Source organism: Cervus elaphus, chromosome 8, assembly GCF_910594005.1.
Source record: "Cervus elaphus chromosome 8, mCerEla1.1, whole genome shotgun sequence".
NCBI lineage: Eukaryota > Metazoa > Chordata > Mammalia > Artiodactyla > Cervidae > Cervus > Cervus elaphus.
The window spans coordinates 24,396,789-24,413,496 of record NC_057822.1 but is presented as its reverse complement, the minus strand read 5'-3'; the positions used below and the strand labels follow the sequence as shown (position 1 = coordinate 24,413,496).

The window sequence follows — 16,708 nt, the reverse complement described above, 5'->3', positions numbered from 1 at the left end:
CCTGTTGGATGTGTGTTTATAAAACAGAGTCTGTAGAGATTAGTCCTCACTTATAGATGATGAGTGACAGAAGGAGGACGGAGGAGTTTGTCACTTAAGTATTCATCACGGTCCCTTGACTTCTTCTGCACATCTAGCCATGGTTATCTTGGCAGAGAGGTAGAACTATACACTTCCTTATTTAATTCATTTTGTGCTTTATTGTCTTACTCTTGAGGATGGATCCATTCTCTCTCCTTTGAATTCACTTAGAAGTAAAGTTGCTCCCCAAAGAGAGATGAACTTCAGACTTACGTTGTATGCTTCTGACTAATAACTTTCTCGAAGATAGTGCCATGTACCACTGGGCTTTGAGGCTGAAGATTTGAACTTAACCGTGACTGGTTTACACTAATCTAGATATACCTCTGGAGCCAAGGGCGATGTCAACTCCCGCCTGAGACTCTGGGCTCTGTAGGGGAGGTAGACATGCTGGAATAAAATCAGGAACCTCAGAGAGAGGAGAAAGTGATGCATACTTGGTAGGTAGCCAGCAGTGTCTAGCACAGTTAATATTCTGGCAATTTCCAAGGCAATCTTTTTTTTTTTTTTTTTTTAAAGTATAAAAGCACTCTTGGCCTTTTTCAAGGCTTCAAATAAAATATTGGTCCTTTAAAAATTAATTTCCTCAAATTATAGATTTTGATGCCCACCCACCCCCACCATATAAGAGCTCCTTGAAGCCAGACCTCATGCCTGGCTCATCTGAATATTCCTGGCACCCAACCCAAGTTCTGAGTCATCATAGACAATGAAAATTTGCAGAATAAATGCATATAACTTATTCTCTGAATTCCCCCAGGATTCAAGGACCTCAGACATTGTGTAAAAACAAGCGAAAAATCCAGACCTGCAAGACCCTTTACAGAGTCAATCCTGTGGGAGGGTTGCCTTTTTTCCTCCTCATTTTCAGTACTGGCTTTTTACTTTGATTTTATTTTTATGAAGTTCATGGCTACCTTCACTAACATTAAAACTCTTATTTTTTTGATTCATTTAGCAGGGTGACTGTTTTTTTAAGTTCATTACAATTATACCATAATTTGAGGACATATATCATATTTTAAAATAGATTGTTTACTCCTAGTAAAGACTCCTAGTAAAACCTTAAGTGTTTTTTTTCTTTTCTCCTCTTCTCCCTGTCTACTACCAGGATGATAGAAAATGGGAGTGCATTTTAGCAGGCCCAGGTGTACTTGCTGTTTCTTTAGGTTGTCACTGTAGTGGGTTGACTTAACAAATCCCATTTAGAAGGTAAATTACAAACATCCATCAGCAAGTGATTTTTCTAAAGTCTTCATATTAGCTGGCTCTTGTTGCCACAACAAATTAGCACAAAAGTCGTGGCTTAAAACAACACGGGTTATTCTGCTACAGAATGCATGGAAGGCAGAAGTCCAAATGGTTCTTATTTGGCTGAAATCAAGGCATCAGCAAAGGTGCCTTCCTTCAGGAGCCTCAAGCAGAGGGTCGCTTCTTTCCTTCACTTTTTCCAGCTTCTAGAGGCTGCCTGTATTCCTTGAATCATAGCTCCTTCCTGCATCTTCAGAGTCAACAATGTAGCATCTTCAGATTCTGACGGGTTTCTGACTTGACTCTTCTGCCTCCTGTTTTTTAAAGATTTTGTGATTACCTTGAATCCATCCACATAATCCAGGGTGGCCCCTTGACCTCGAGATCATTAATTACATCTGCAAACCTCTTTTTGTCACGTGACATAACATATTTGCAGGTTCTAAGGATTAGGGTGTGGACATCTTTGGGGCCATTCTCCTGTCTACCATAAGCGTGCATGCATGCTAAGTTGCATCAGCTGTGTCCGACTTTGGTGATCCTATGGACTGCAGTCCGCCAGGCTCCTCTGTCCATGAGATTCTCCAAGCAAGAACACTGGAGTGGGTTGCTGTGCGCTCCTCCAGGGGATCTTCCTGACACAGGGATCGAACCCAGGTCTCTTATGTCTCCTTCATTGGCAAGCGGGTTCTTTACCACTAGCACCACCTGGGAAACCACCACAGTCATAGACCCACACAGTGTTCTCATAAAGTTCCTCTCCCTTGAGTTTCTAGCTTTCTGTGTACTCAGGAGAAAGGCTTTGATTTTTTTGTGTGTGTGTCTTCCCCTGATATTTCTGTCTTGGATATTACTACTTTAATTTTATGAAGTGGTAAAGAATCCGCCTGCCAGTGTAGGAGACATGGGTTCAATCCCTGGGTCAGGATGATGCCCTGGAGAAGGAAATGGCAACCCACTCCAGTATTCTTGCCTGGAGAATCCCATGGACAGAGGAGCCTGACGAGCTATATAGTTCATAAAGTCGCAAAAGAGTCAGATGTGACTTAGTGACTAAACTGCAACAATATCAGCAAAACATTATCTGTGTTTGTGTGGACACATCAGGGTGGGTAGATAGATGTTCAGTAACACGGTATTTGGACAGTAATGATAATGCATTGGGTTGGCCAAAAAGTTCGCTCAGCTTTTCCTATTACATATACGGAAACATGAAAAAACTTTTTGGCCAACCAGTAATTAATAATGGAAAAGGAGGCAGCAACTTAGCAATTGAAACCCCGTGAGTTGTAGATAGAGGTGGTTTTTGTTGTTGTTCTCTTGTTTGTTTTTTGTTTTGGCTGCAGCATGAAGCATGAGGGATCTTAGCTTCCCTACTCGGGATGGAACCTACATCTTCAGCAGTGGAAGCACAGACTTTTAACCAGTAGATGGCCAGAGAGGTCCCCAGGCAGAGGTTTTTAAAACTCGTCTTTATAGTGACCTGTTCAGTGAACTCACAGAGCCTTTTAACTTTTGTCTTTTAGGCTTATGTAGAGAAGTACGTCGTGAAGAATTATTTCTACTATTACCTGTTCCGATTTTCAGCTGCTTTGGGACAAGAAGTGTTCTACATCACATTCCTTCCATTCACTCACTGGAATATAGATCCTTATTTGTCCAGAAGACTGACCATCATATGGGTTGTAAGTATTAATATTACTTATGGACCAGGATTGTTTCTGCAACAGCCATCTGCTTTGGTATTCGAGTACTCTGCATATTTGCTCTTTTTTAAAAAGTCACTTAGAGCTGAATTTTTACCTGGTTTACTTTGGGAAAATGAAAGGAAAAAAGTTTTAAAGCTTTGTGTGAGTAAGACTAGGAGAGGAGAGAGATGATGTTCAGAGAAATGACCTTTCTGAGAATCCAAGTAGTGGTGGTGCATGTGTTCATGCTCAGTCATGACCAACACTTTGTGACCACATGGACTGTAGCCCAGAACCCAAGATGGGGCATAAAATGCCTCCTCTCAAGAAGCTCCTTTTAGTAAAATTTCATCAAAAACTGAAAATAGGAGTTGTTGACTAATACCACTTGGAATTCCTAGGAGAGGAGAGACATGATGTGGTATTAAGTGTGACTTAATTCCAAGTGGTTTTAAGTGTGACTACTCTGTACCTATTAGACACAAAGGCATATAAGGCAGGGCAGCTTTAATTTGATGGAGTTTCTAGTATTAGGGGGGCAGCTGGCCTATACATGGAAACCCATTGACAATTCCAGGTGAAACAGTGGAGCCCCTTCTGATGTTTTATTTCAGACCCTATCATTGAACTTTGTTCAGGACTAAGTTCTGACTTTTTTTTTTTTTTAATTGAGGGAGATAGTAGCAAAGTGTGCTGTGAGCATCAAGGCCCTGGGATCAGATTGGCCTGGGTTCAAGTGCAGCTCAGCCAATGCACCTGTCTGTGTGCCTGAGCCTGTAAAACAGTGTTAATAATGTGCATCTTAAGAATAATCCTGAAGACATTTTCGGCGTGGCCTAGCATGTGGAAGGGATCTGCAGGTTGCTATAAGCACGTAATGCATAGTGATGAGTCCACGAAGGCGAAAGTCTGAAAGATCAATTCTTAGGTCAAAGATTGTTTAGCCAGGAGAGGGTGGCTTCAGGGACATGGCTGCCAGCACGGCTGTTTCCTTAACTCAAAATTCCACCTGAAAACTGAGCTTCAGAAGCACTTGGGCGTAGGTAAAGGGTTCTCAGGTGGCTCTGTTCTGGGAAGCTGTGGTTGCTCGTCTGGGGCTTTATTTTTCTCATCTGTAGAAGTGAGAGATGGGTCTTGTTTGGAGCCATAAATGCAAATGTCACAAAAGGCAGGGGGTAGAAATAGAAGTGCTGGGTGGGGAGGGCTGGTGGGTGGGGAGGTGGCTGGTGGGTGGGGAGGCAGCTGGGGCACTGGGAGTGGCTGCCCTCCCCCTCCACCTGTGCCTGAGAGAGGAAAAACAGGGTGGAATTGTCAGATCTGTTTCTCCTGTGAAGTCTTTAAATGAAGGCTTACAGTTTTTCAAAGATGATTTTTATTTATTTATTTTTGGCTGCACTGGGTCTTGGTTGCTTTGTGCGGGCTTTCTCTAGTTGCAGTGAGTGGGGGCTACTCATCATTTCAGTGCTTGGGCTTCTCCTTGCGGTGGCCTCTCTTGTTGCTGAGCGCGGGCCCCGGGGCGCTTGGGCTTCAGTTGTTTGGCTCGCAGGGTCAGCGGTGGTGGTGCATGGGCTTGTTGGTTATTCCACAGCATGTGGGGTCTTCCCAGACCAGGGATCAAACCTGTGTCCCCTGCATTAGCCCACAGATTCTTATCCACTGGGCCACCAGGGAAGTCCTAGGCTTGCATTTTAAAAGCTTTATATGCCAGCTGAAAAAAGCATCCTTGAAATGCAGACTTCAAGGCCTGGCCTGAAGTCTCCGGCCTAAAGGACAAGTAAGGTCCCTCAGGCTTGTGGTCAGGATTATTTGGCCCCTAATTCTTCCTGATTATTGGCTCCTTTTCTCTCTCTCGCTACAAGTCACCGTTTCCTTTCTCCGTCTCTGTCTCCCAGCCAGCCCTCTTCTGAAATCTAGCTTATGTCTAAAAATATGATCCAATGAGAATGTCAAAAGCATAAGAATCTTGGAAGAGATGAACATTAGTGCAGTTGTCCCCCTCCTTTCTGAAGTGCCTTCCGTTCCTACAGAGCTGATGGTGTCCTCTAGAGTGGCTGGGGGAAGAGGGGGAGCTGGGAGCACTCCTGTTCTTAGGATGTGAATGTGCACCCAAGATCCATGGTACTTGCATTCCTTTTCTTATCATTTATTTTCTGAGATTTTCGTGTAGTTGCTAAATTGTGTCTGACTCTACAATCCCACGGACTGTAGCCTGCCAGACTCCTCTGTCCATGGGATTTCCCAGGCAAGACTACTGGAGTGGGTTGCCAATTCCTTCTCCAGGCGATCTTCCTGACTCATGTCTCCTGCATTGGCAGGCAGATTCTTTACCATTGAGTCACTAGGGAGGCCCCTTTTTCTGAGATTTTTTTTTTTTAAAATCCAGCTTTTATGGTAGTTGAGTGTGGTAAATGATGCAAAATATTTTTAATAATCCAGCAATATCTTATACTGTGTACAGCCAGTTTGAGATCAGTTATCTTGCCCTCTGAGGGTGGAAAACTTCTTGAGGGATCGGGAAAATCTTTAGCTCTTTGCATCAGGTGGCCAAGTATTGGAGTTTCAGCTTCAACATCAGTCCTTCCAGTGAACACCCAGGCCTGATCTCCTTGCAGTCCAAGGGACTCTCAAGAGTCTTCTCCAACACCAAGCATCAATTCTTCAGTGCTCAGCTTTCTTCACAGTCCAACTCTCACATCCATACATGACCACTGGAAAAACCATAGCCTTGACTAGATGGACCTTTGTTGGCAAAGTAATGTCTCTGCTTTTTAATACGCTATCTAGGTTGGTCGTAACTTTCCTTCCAAGGAGTAAGCATATTTTAATTTCATGGCTGCAATCACCATCCACAGTGATTTTGGAGCCCAGAAAAGTAAAGTCAGGCACTGTTTCCACTGTTTCCCCATCTATTTGCCATGAAGTGATGGGACTGGATGCCATGATCTTAGTTTTCTGAATGTTGAGTTTTAAGCCAACTTTTCACTCTCCTCTTTCACTTTCATCAAGAGGTTCTTTAGTTCTTCTTCACTTTCTGCCATAAGGGTGGTGTCATCTGCATATCTGAGGTTATTGATGTTTCTCCCAGCAATTTTGATTCCAGCTTGTGCTTATTCTAGCCCAGCGTTTCTCCTGATGTACTCTGCATATAAGGTAAATAAGCAGGGTGACAGTATACAGCCTTGACTTACTCCTTTCCCTATTTGGAACCAGTCTGTTGTTCCATGTCCAGTTCTAACTGTTGCTTCCTGACCTGCATACAGGTTTCTCAAGAGACAGGTCAGGTGGTCTGGTATTCCCATCTCTTTCAGAATTTTCCACAGTTTATTGTGATCCACACAGTCGAAGGCTTTGGCATAGTCAATAAAGCAAAAATAGATGTTTTTCTGGAACTCTCTTGCTTTTTTGATGACCCAGCAGATGTTGGCAACTTGATCTCTGGTCTCTCTGCCTTTTCTAAAACCAGCTTGAACATCTGGAAGTTCATGGTTCATGTATTGCTGAAGCCTGGCTTGGAGAATTTTGAGCATTACTTTATTAGCATGTGAGATGAGTGCAATTGTGCAGTAGTTTGAGCATTCTTTGGCATTGCCTTTCTTTGGGATTGGAATGAAAACTGACCTTTTCCAGTTCTGTGGCCACTGCTGAGTTTTCCAAATTTACTGACATTGAGTGCAGCACTTTCACAGCACCATCTTTCAGGATTTGAAATAGCTCAATGGAATTCCATCACCTCCACTAGCTTTGTTTGTAGTGATGCTTCCTAAGGCCCACTTGACTTCACATTCCAGGATGTCTGGCTCTAGGTGAGTGTGAGTGATCACACCAGTGTGATTATCTGGGTCGTGAAGATCTTTTTTATACAGTTCTTCTATGTATTCTTGTCACCTCTTCTTAATATCTTCTGCTTCTGTTAGGTCCATACCATTTCTGTACTTCATTAAGCCCATCTTTGCTTGAAATGTTCCCTTGGTCACTCTAATTTTCTTGAAGAGCTGACTCATTTGAAAAGACCCTGATGCTGGGAAAGATTGAGGGCAGGAGGAGAAGGGGATGACAGAGGATGAGATGGTTGGATGATATCACCGACTCAATGGACATGGGTTTGGGTGGACTCTGGGAGTAGGTGATGGACAGGAAGGCCTGGTGTGCTGCAGTTCATGGGGTCGCAAAGAGTCGGACACGGCTGAGTGACTGAACTGAACTGAAAATCTTTAGACCCCATAGGAGGCAATGTTTATGGGACTCTGATTGTTATCGTGGGTGGTTGTTTTTAATTTGGAGTCCTGATTTCAGAGCACTCACAGGATTTCCGACTTGAGGTAGAATTACGAGTCTTTTGTCAGAGAGTGGGCAAGTCAAGTCTTCACCTGAGAGAGGAATGAACAGCCTTTGAGTGTGCTATTCATCGTGAGCTTAGGCAACCTGTATTTGCTTTTAGAGATGAGTGAATGGTCAGATCCACAAGGCACCCACGTAGAGAGTTGTGTAATTCATATCAGTGAGGCATTCCTGGCAGTTAATGGTGGAGAGACAGTGGTGAGTCCAAGGAGAGTTGGAGGGAAGTAAGGAAAAAAGGGCAAAGGGAGGTAGAGGTTTGGAGGGGGCAAATACTGAGAGGTGGGAAGGTGGTTGCTCTGTCCTCAGTTGTGGAGATAATAATGGGAGAGGCTTGGTTTGGCTCCACTGTTGAAACTGGGTGGAGGGAAGGAAAATTCCTGATGGTGTTACAGGGAGCTGGGAGGGGAGGTGGGCCGGACATGGGGTGGACATGCATGCGAAGTGCTTAGTCCCTCAATCATGTCTGAGTCCATGCGACCCCATGGACGGTAGCCCTCCGGGCTTCTCTGTCCATGGGATTCTCTAAGCAGGAATACTGGAGTGGGTTGCTATTCCCTTCTCCAGGGGATCTTCCCAATCCAGGGATCCAACCAACATCTCTTCCATCTCCCACACTGGCAGGCGGATTCTTGACCACTAGGGCCACCTGGGATGGAGATGGGGTGAGATTCTTTTGTGCAGTCAGTTTCCTGCTGTGGCAGCCTGTCTCCTGTAAGGGATATCACTAAAGTAGTGGCTGCCTCTTTAAGGGGTGAGGATGAAGAAATGTTTATTATGTAAGGGACAGAATTTGAAGTCCCCTAACTTTAAACATCTTATCTCCCTCAAAATCCTTTGGAAGGTAGCTATGTTCAAGAGTGCCAGATCTCTTGACAAATTGCATATTAATTTGACAGTTGTCATTGGATGAAGTCTCAGCAGGTTTTATAGCTTTTAAAAATAATTTGTTATATTAGGAGTGACTCATATTGTCTGAAGCAGCTTAACAGAATTTATGGTTACAAGAACAGCTTTCTTATCACAGTTATAATTGTTCTTCCTGTCTATTCCACCTCTGTTAATTGCATTTGTTGGCATCCCCATGTTCATTATCTTTTTTGATCTTCGTAACAATGGGTTGGTATCAGTTTTATCATTTTATAGATTGGGATAGTAATACTTCAAATAACAAGCCATAATTACATGTTGAGGATACTCAGTGTAATACTGCTTTACATATATTACCTAATTTAATCCTGCCAGAACCTGAAACATGACTATTGGCAATCAGGAAACTAACATGTAGAAAGAATCATTTTGGATTCAGAGGCCTTAAGGCCTCTTGTGCTAGAGAGGGCCACCATTGTTTCTTAGAAAAACACTGCTGAACTACACTAACAGCCTTCACTGTTGATTTTTTTTTTTTTTTACGAGATATTGAAGTTGAGGCTTTAAGCATTCAGACAACTTGCCCTAGGTTCTCTTCCATTGCATATTTGCTATAATTGCATTTCAGTTTTGCCCATATGGCATTTATTAACTTTATCTACTCCTTAAGTGTCTTTCATAGACCTTTATTGACAAGTCCAAGGTATTTTATCCCAGGAAACTTAGATAAGCTTTTTTTTAAGTTAGCTGAGAAACATCAGTGAGGCATTTTTTTCCTCTGTCACTTATCAAGGTTTTTAACCTGTCCTTTGATTCAGTAGAATCTTTGACTTTGGGACAGAAAAGGCCATGAATGGATTGTTCATTAGATCCTCATAAGAGATGTTATCCATAGAACTTTAGGAGTCACTGCTCAGCTGAGTGATTATCTGATCTCCTGTCTTCCATTTTGGCGTGGAGACAGCCCCACCAAAAAAGAAAATAGAATATTGCTTGTGTCTTAAAAAGGTTAGCTCCAATTTCATTGAAACTGCATGGTGTTGAGCTCTGTAACATGAGGTAGCATAATGGTACCTCCATTAATTTTCATATATTTTTAATTTCACTAAAAATTTTTTTCAGATGCCACTTGTGTTAACTCTTGAGAATTTTCAGTCTGTCTTTTGAGTATATTTTAAAGGGGCTTCTCTAATCTCTTTTTATCAGTTAGCATCAAGTGAGATTGAACTATTGATTTTCCATGTCTCAGAGGCCATGTGTCTTTAAATACGATTTTTAGAAATTTAAGAGTTTGAGAAGTGGTATGTAAGTTGATGGTATCATCAATAGAAGAAAATCCCTTAAAATTGAATTTCAGTGCTTTGATGCAAGGTGTTCACATTAGTTTAGGCAGAGACCTCACCACTCTGTTGTCTTACCTTTTGTGACCTCCATGGCCCGTATGTGCGTGCATGCGGGCTCAGTCGTGTCCTACTCTTTGCGACCCCATGGACTGTAGCCAGCCAGGCTCCTCTGTCCGGGGATTTCCCAGGCAAGAGTACCGGAGTGGGGTGCTATTGCCTTCTCCAGAGGATCTTCCTGATCCGGGGATCGTACCCGCATCTCTTACATTGGCAGGTTCTTTACCAACTGAGCCACCAGGGAAGTCCTTGACCTTATAAAACATTTGAATTTGGGACTCCCACCTTCAGGCACCAAATCTTTCTGACCTGGAGTTTCCCTGGCCGTGAAATAGTTTACTCGGGGGCAACCAGCCCTTAGAAAACCTGATTCTCACTGCCCGAACTCCAGAAAGTTTTAAATTTGTCTTGGGAGTTTTCCTTCCCCCTTTTTTCCCCATTTGTAAACACTTCTTTTACATGATATCAAAAGATACAGTCCTCACCATTCTGTCCATATGTGGTTATTTTTAAGTAATTGTCATCCTATCCAAACTGTTCTCAGTTTTTCTGATTGTTGAAGGTCTAGTTGAAGGCCCTGGTTGCTTCTGCATTTCCAGGCAGGGGTAATCTCTCTTCTAATAATTCATGTTTTTGTTTTTCTTTTTTTAATTCCCTCAATCTTTTTTTTTTTTTTTAAATTTTTGGTCACACTACACAGCATGCAGTATCTTAGCTCCTGGCCAGGGATCAAACCCACACCCCCTGCAGTGGAAGTGAGAAGTCTTAACCACCGGATGGCCAGGGAAGCCCCCCTCAATCCATCTGAATTTATGGCTTTTGATGAACTCTTTGAATGAAATCAAGGAGTGTTGATGTTGGGGGAGGGGGGCTGCTTCCACCTCTATCAGCAGCTCTGAGGTTTGGTCTGAGGCTCCTGGCTTCCCAGGTGGCCATAGTGTTAAAGACTCCACCAGTGCAGGAGACAGGGTTTGATCCCAGTGTCGGGAAGATCCCCTGGAGGAGGGCCTGGCAACCCACTCCAATATTCTTGCCCAGAGAATCCCATGGACAGAGGAGCCTGGCGGGCTACCGTCCATGGGGTCACAAGGACTCGGTCGTGACTGAAGCAGCTTAGCACACTTGCACACTCAGAGGTTCCTGGGCTTCCCAGGTGGTGCAGTGGTAAAGAATCCGCCTGCCAATGCAAAAGATGCGATAGACGCAGCTTCAATCCCTGGGTCGAGAAAATCCCCTGGAGGAGGAAATGACAACCAGTGTTCTTGCCTGGGAAATTCCATGGACAGAGGAGCCTGGTGGGCTACAGTCCATGGGGTTGCCAAGAATCAGACACGACTTTGCACACACATACACACAGAGGTTCCTGATCCTGAAATATCAATACCATGAAAGGAACACGAGGATGGTGTTTATAGGGTGTTGGTTTTGGTTTCCACTCAAAACTAGCTCCAGAAAGTGGAGATGATGTCAGGTTACAAGGAGTTCCGTAGGAGCCAGAACCACACAGGGGCTGATGTCAGTGAACAGCTTGGTTTCTGCTACAATTAAGCAGTGACTCCACGGATCTGCCTCTTTACCTCCTGATGCCAGCTGGTAACTTCCTGTCTTTTGGTCCAGAGTTCCAAGACAATATAACCCAGCTCCCTGTGCAGCACAGCTCCACCCATCTCTGGCTAATGCATATGTTGACTGTATTTGGCCCAAGCAGCTGTGTTGGGGGTGAGGATAGACAATTGGGGCACAGAGCCATGGACCAGGTTAAAATATCAGGAGACTTGGACTATAATCCTAGCAGTGAGACTTTGCTCAGGGCACTCACTGCTTGATTCTGGCCTGCAGCATCCCTAGCTTCAAAATGAAAGGACTCAGCTAGAGGACCTTCGGAGGTACATTACATGGTCATGACTCTTAAGTGTCACATAGTGAACATATAAAGAAGAGAGCCATCCATGGCTTGGAGTAAGAAAGCAAAGACTAAATGCTGGACAGAATTACAAAAAAAAAAAAAAACAAAACACAAACCTGTCATCTCTTGCAGACTGAATGCCAATATGGTTTTACATGCTTCATCTTCTGCTCAATGATGATACATTAGAAATGGATATCAAATCCACTACTAAATATTTGTTAGATAGTTTGCTGTTTTGTGTTCAACACAATCAAAGAAATGCTTTAAAAGGAAATGCTGAGTTGCTTGGTGACTAGAGATCCTTTTTTTTTTTTTTTTGGTACTCTCAAAATCCTGGCGATAAGGAAATCATAACAGCAGATTTCCTTTTGGCAGATTCTTCCTTTCCTCCTCTTCCAAGTCAAGTTAACTTATGCTGAAGTGCTTGATGGGTTTAAAATGATGGGTTTAACATCTCACATTTTGATTATTGAAAACTAAAGTGAAGTGATAGGCGCTCAGTTGTGTCCAACTCTTTTGAAACTCCAGGGACTATACAGTCCATGGAATTCTCCAGGCCAGAATACTGGAGTGGGTAGCCTTTCCCTTTTCCAGGGGATGTTCCCAACCCAGGGATCAAACCCAGGTCTCCCGCATTGCACGAGGATTCTTTATCAGCTGGACCACAAGGGAAGCCCTTATTGAAAGCTAGCTGGCTGATTATGTTACAAAGCAGACCTAATATTTTATGTTTAAATTGTGCCTGTAACCTAGTGTCTAACTGTAGTAGAGTCTTATTATAAAGGGTTCCATAAATTGGTTAAGAGGCAGTTGGGTGATAACATGTCAAAATGCAGTGGTGTTGCTTTGGATGTGGGCAGACCGCCATCTGGCTGTGTCACGGGGAGCCGGAGACATGGTAAGAGAGGAGGGCAAAACAGCCTCTCCCAGCGCTGATTCACAGCCCCCAGACTGGGGTCAATTTTAGTGCCAAAGATGACTTTTAATGTGATTATCTTCTAATCCTCTGTTTAAACCACTACCACCATTCACTTCAAAAGGTTGTCCTGCCTGTTAAGTTGGTTCTTGCTTGAGATTAATGAGTCTTGAAAAGTATTCAACACAGGCCAGATTGCAACTTGCAGTGAATGAAATGGAATTAGGCGTCAGAGGTTCTGACCAGTCCCTCTGAAGTAGAATCTTGTAATTTAGCCTTGGTTAAATATTAAGTAAATGTCTCCAGAGGGTTTGTTATGCAAACTGTATTGGTTCAGTTTTCGCAATAAGGAAATGTTTTGGTATTAGTGTAGGTTTAAAAAAAAAAAAACTTGAAAACCCGGACTTAACAGATTTGGATCTAATTATCACTGTCATTATCTGAAAAATGATCTGTTCCCCTCCCCTTTTGATGATGACTGGAGAATGTGACCACATTCTTCCAGAACTCATCTGCCACCCCACCCCTGAAACAGGAGGGAAGTGGGGAGGGCACAACCTTTAAAAGAATGACATAGGCATTTTGTTGTGGATTTAGTAGCTTGTCATGACTCTTGCTTCCCTATGGAGTGTAGCCCTCCAGGCTTCTCTGGCCATGAGATTTCCCAGGCAAGAATACTAGTTGTTGTTGTTCACTTGCTAGGTTGTGTCTGACTCTTTGTGACCCCCTGGACTGCAGCATGCCTGGCTTCCCTGTCCTTTACCATCTCCCAGAGTTTGCTCAAACTCATGCCCATTGTGTCAATGATGCCATCCAACCATCTTATCCTCTGTCATCCCCCTTTTCTCCTGCCTTCAATCTTTCCTAGCATCAGGGTCTTTTCCAATGAGTTGGCTCCTCGCATCAGGTGGCCAAAGTATTGGAGCTTCAGCATCAGTCTTTCCAATGAATATTCAGGGTTGATTTCCTTTAGGTTTGACTGGTTGGATCTCCTTGCAGTCCAAGGGACTCATAAAAGAGTCTTCTCCAACACTGCAGTTCAAAAGCATCAGTTCTTCAGTAGGATACCAGAGTGGGCTGCCATTTCCTTCTGTAGGGGATCTTCCCAACACAGGGATAGAATCTGTGTCTCCTGCGTGGCAGGCAGATTCTTTACCTCTGAGCGACCTGGGAAGCCCTGACATGGCCATAGGACATGACAAAAACTGGATAGAGCCAACTAGGTACAAGGTGGCAGGAACTTAGACCTCCAGTGGACCTTGAGCCTCATTATACTATCATTGTAATACGTTAGTGTGGCGTGCTGCTGTCCATAGGGTCACAAAGAGTCGGACGTGACTAAGCGACTGAACAGTGAAATATATTAACATCTAAACAACACAGCACCAAGACCTTTCTGAGGCTAAGCATAGAAGACCAGAAAATGGGCAGTGGTCCAGTTCCTGGAAATCCCAGCCCCTTCCCTGAAATGGTTGGAATATTTCAACTATTAGCTCCCACTCATTAGTCTATGAAATTACCTAGCCCATGAAAACTAATTGCCCCATATTTCAGGGCCTCTCTCCTTCTGAGATGGTCCACACTCTGTCTGTGGAGTGTTTCTCTCTAAATAAATCCACTTCTTTCCTATCACTTTGTCTCTCACTGATACTGTTCTGTGACCAGACATCAAAAGTGTCTTAATGAGTGTCATTAAGTCCTGAGACCAGGTGTGTGATCTCAATTAAAAGATTGTAGGTTCAAGTCCTATCTGAGTTTCACTTTTCACCTCCACTGCTGTCTCTCTTTTCAACCCCCTAAGATTTGAAATGCTGGTTTTTGGATTGGGTTTGACTGAGCAGAATTGTAATCCTGCCACAAAGAGACCAGCACCCCCTATTCTTTACCCCCAAGCACCACGTCTAAATGCTTCATTTTATCTCCTGGATGTGTGATTACTTTGCAGCTTAGCTAGGTCTGAAATTGTTTGAAACACCAGGAACCTGGAGGGCAGGATATCTTTAAGGATGAACTTAGTTTAGATCCACTAAGACAACGCAGAAAGAATTAAAACATTTCATACAGAGTGTGGATATGCAGTTAGTCCTTCTCCCCTCCTTTTGGTCTTATCATAGCTTTAAGTGTCTTATCAAGTAAAACAGCCTTTGCCATGTTATATCCAGACAATGAACCATGGAGCCTCTAGTAGGACAGGGCCTCAGGAGGTCACCTTCTGAATTCAGCTGGCTTCTGGGACCAGGCCCAAAGCTGCCCTTCCCCACTTCCTGCAGGGGTCAGTCCCTAAGGGCCTTTACAAAGCACCCTTTCAGCTGGACCTCGTCCCAGAGCCTCTCCCATTTATTTGTAAAACAAAACAAAAGAAAAATGAGCTAATCAATAGGCCACAGGGGCCTTTCTTTCAGAGGAAATTTTCAAGTAAAATCTTAACAATGCTCTCTATTTTTTTTTTTTTTTAAACCAATCAATCCCATTTGCAAAACTGCCTTCTGGAATGGATCAGATTCTCACAGCCACTAATCGAGAGCCTCCTCTATCTGCCAGTTACTTTACCCAGTTCACAGGTGAGAAAACTGAAACCCAAAAAGCAGTTAAGGGATTCACCCAAGGGGAACACACCCAGTAAGTGGAATACATATGTCTGTCTCCCTACCCCATCCATTCCTTTCCACTGCAGCATCTTGCCTCAAATGGCTAAATTCTACTCCCCCCTCCTCTACCCCAATCTATTATTCAGAAGGTGCTTGGCCTATCTGGTTGGAAGGCTCCATATATCATCGCATTAGCAAATGCCTTCCACGTGCAGCAGATACACATCCCAGGTTCCTCAGACATTGTCCTCCCAGTTCTCTGTGCGATGATCCCTTGAGTGCCCCCCTTTCTTTTCAGACTGTGTGTCCCAGACTCTGTCCTTTCCATAAGAGGCTGGGGAATTCCAGGGGTCTGGGAGGGGAGAAGGACTCTGGGGCCTTGGCTGGGGGCAGGGAATAGAGGAGGTCTGAGGAGACCGCCTGCTGCCCCCTCAGGCTTGTGGTGCTGAGGCAAACACTCTACTTCCTGATTGTATTTTGCACTGCAGCCAAGTGGAAAAGGAGGAATGAGGCTAAGACTGGCCTTTGTCCCACAAGGAGGTGGGGATTTGCCTCCTCTTTGCCTAGGAGCCTCTGGTGGAGGTGGGGAGGAGCCCTGCACCCCTCAGCAACTCTCCCACAGGATTAAAGTGTCTTCTAGGCTGAGAAGGCGAAGAAAAGTTTTTTTCTTTTTTAATCAACCAAGTGCTATTCCAGTTTACAGCTAGAGAGGCCATACTGTATTTTGGCCTCCGGAATGTTCTGGAAGCTTGGGGTTACTAGACCAACCCAGTCGTGTTAAACATAATGGCAGTCGCCTCTCGTCTTCCGTCCCCTTTCTCCAGTGCGGCCCTGGGCTTCCCCGGGTCTACCCTTCATAGCCGCTTCTCCCCAGTGTGACCAACAGCCTTGACATCTGTTCCTTTCCTCCCAGGCCCAGCTGCCACCAGATGCCCGTCAGGCCCTGTTGTGCCAGTGGGCTCGTTGGCCAGGAGGCATCGTGTCTGCGTGGGGGTGGGGGGGGTTGGGCCACAGCTAACAGGGTTAATCTGGGAAACTGAGGCTTCCTGACCCAGAGTGCCCTCTCTGGTCTCTTGCCTCCTGCAGTGGGTCCTGGCTGCCACCCGAGGCCTAGCCCCAGTGCTCTCCCCATTGGATTGAGTCCAACTCATGTGTCCTTGTTGTGTCCTCTGTGAGGCGGAGTGAATGTGTCATTTTCAAGGTGCCACAGCCTAACTGCTTATGAATAAACAGCAGTGTAGAATTCATGAACGAAAACTGCACATGGCTGTGTGCAGAGCCTCTGCGCCGGCCTTCAAGAGGATGACAGCTTTCTGTGAGTTGAAGTCACCTAACTGTGTCCTGTCTGGGTGCTGAACACAGGGCCGTGGGCCCTATAATGTTGGGGAGTGAGGTATTGTAGGTGGCTCAGTGGTAAAGAATCTGCTTGCCAATGCAGGAGACACTGGAGATTGAGGTTAAATCCCTGGGTTGGGAAGATCTCCTGGACTAGGAAATGGCAGCCATGGACAGAGGAGCCTGGTGAGCTGCAGTACATGGGGTCGAAAAGAGTTGGACACGACTGAGTGAGCGTGCACACATACGCACTATTTTTGTTGTTGTTCGGTTGCTCAGTCATGTCCGACTCTTTGCGACCCCATAGACTGCAGCACACCAGGCTTCCCTGTCCT

The 16,708-nt window shown here is 44.5% G+C and overlaps 1 protein-coding gene across 3 annotated transcripts in view; it reads left to right on the top strand.

The window, feature by feature from the left end:
- SGPP2 (sphingosine-1-phosphate phosphatase 2) overlaps window positions 1-16,708 on the top strand; it is a 148,004-nt gene that overhangs the window by 54,736 nt on the left and 76,560 nt on the right. For 2 of the 3 annotated variants that reach the window (XM_043909889.1, XM_043909888.1), the window contains exon 2: window positions 2,859-3,017. In XM_043909889.1, the coding sequence (XP_043765824.1) occupies window positions 2,859-3,017 (159 nt within the window). Of the gene's footprint in view, window positions 1-2,858; window positions 3,018-14,960; window positions 15,012-16,708 lie in introns of all 3 variants that reach the window. The other variant, XM_043909886.1, reaches the window with a different exon arrangement.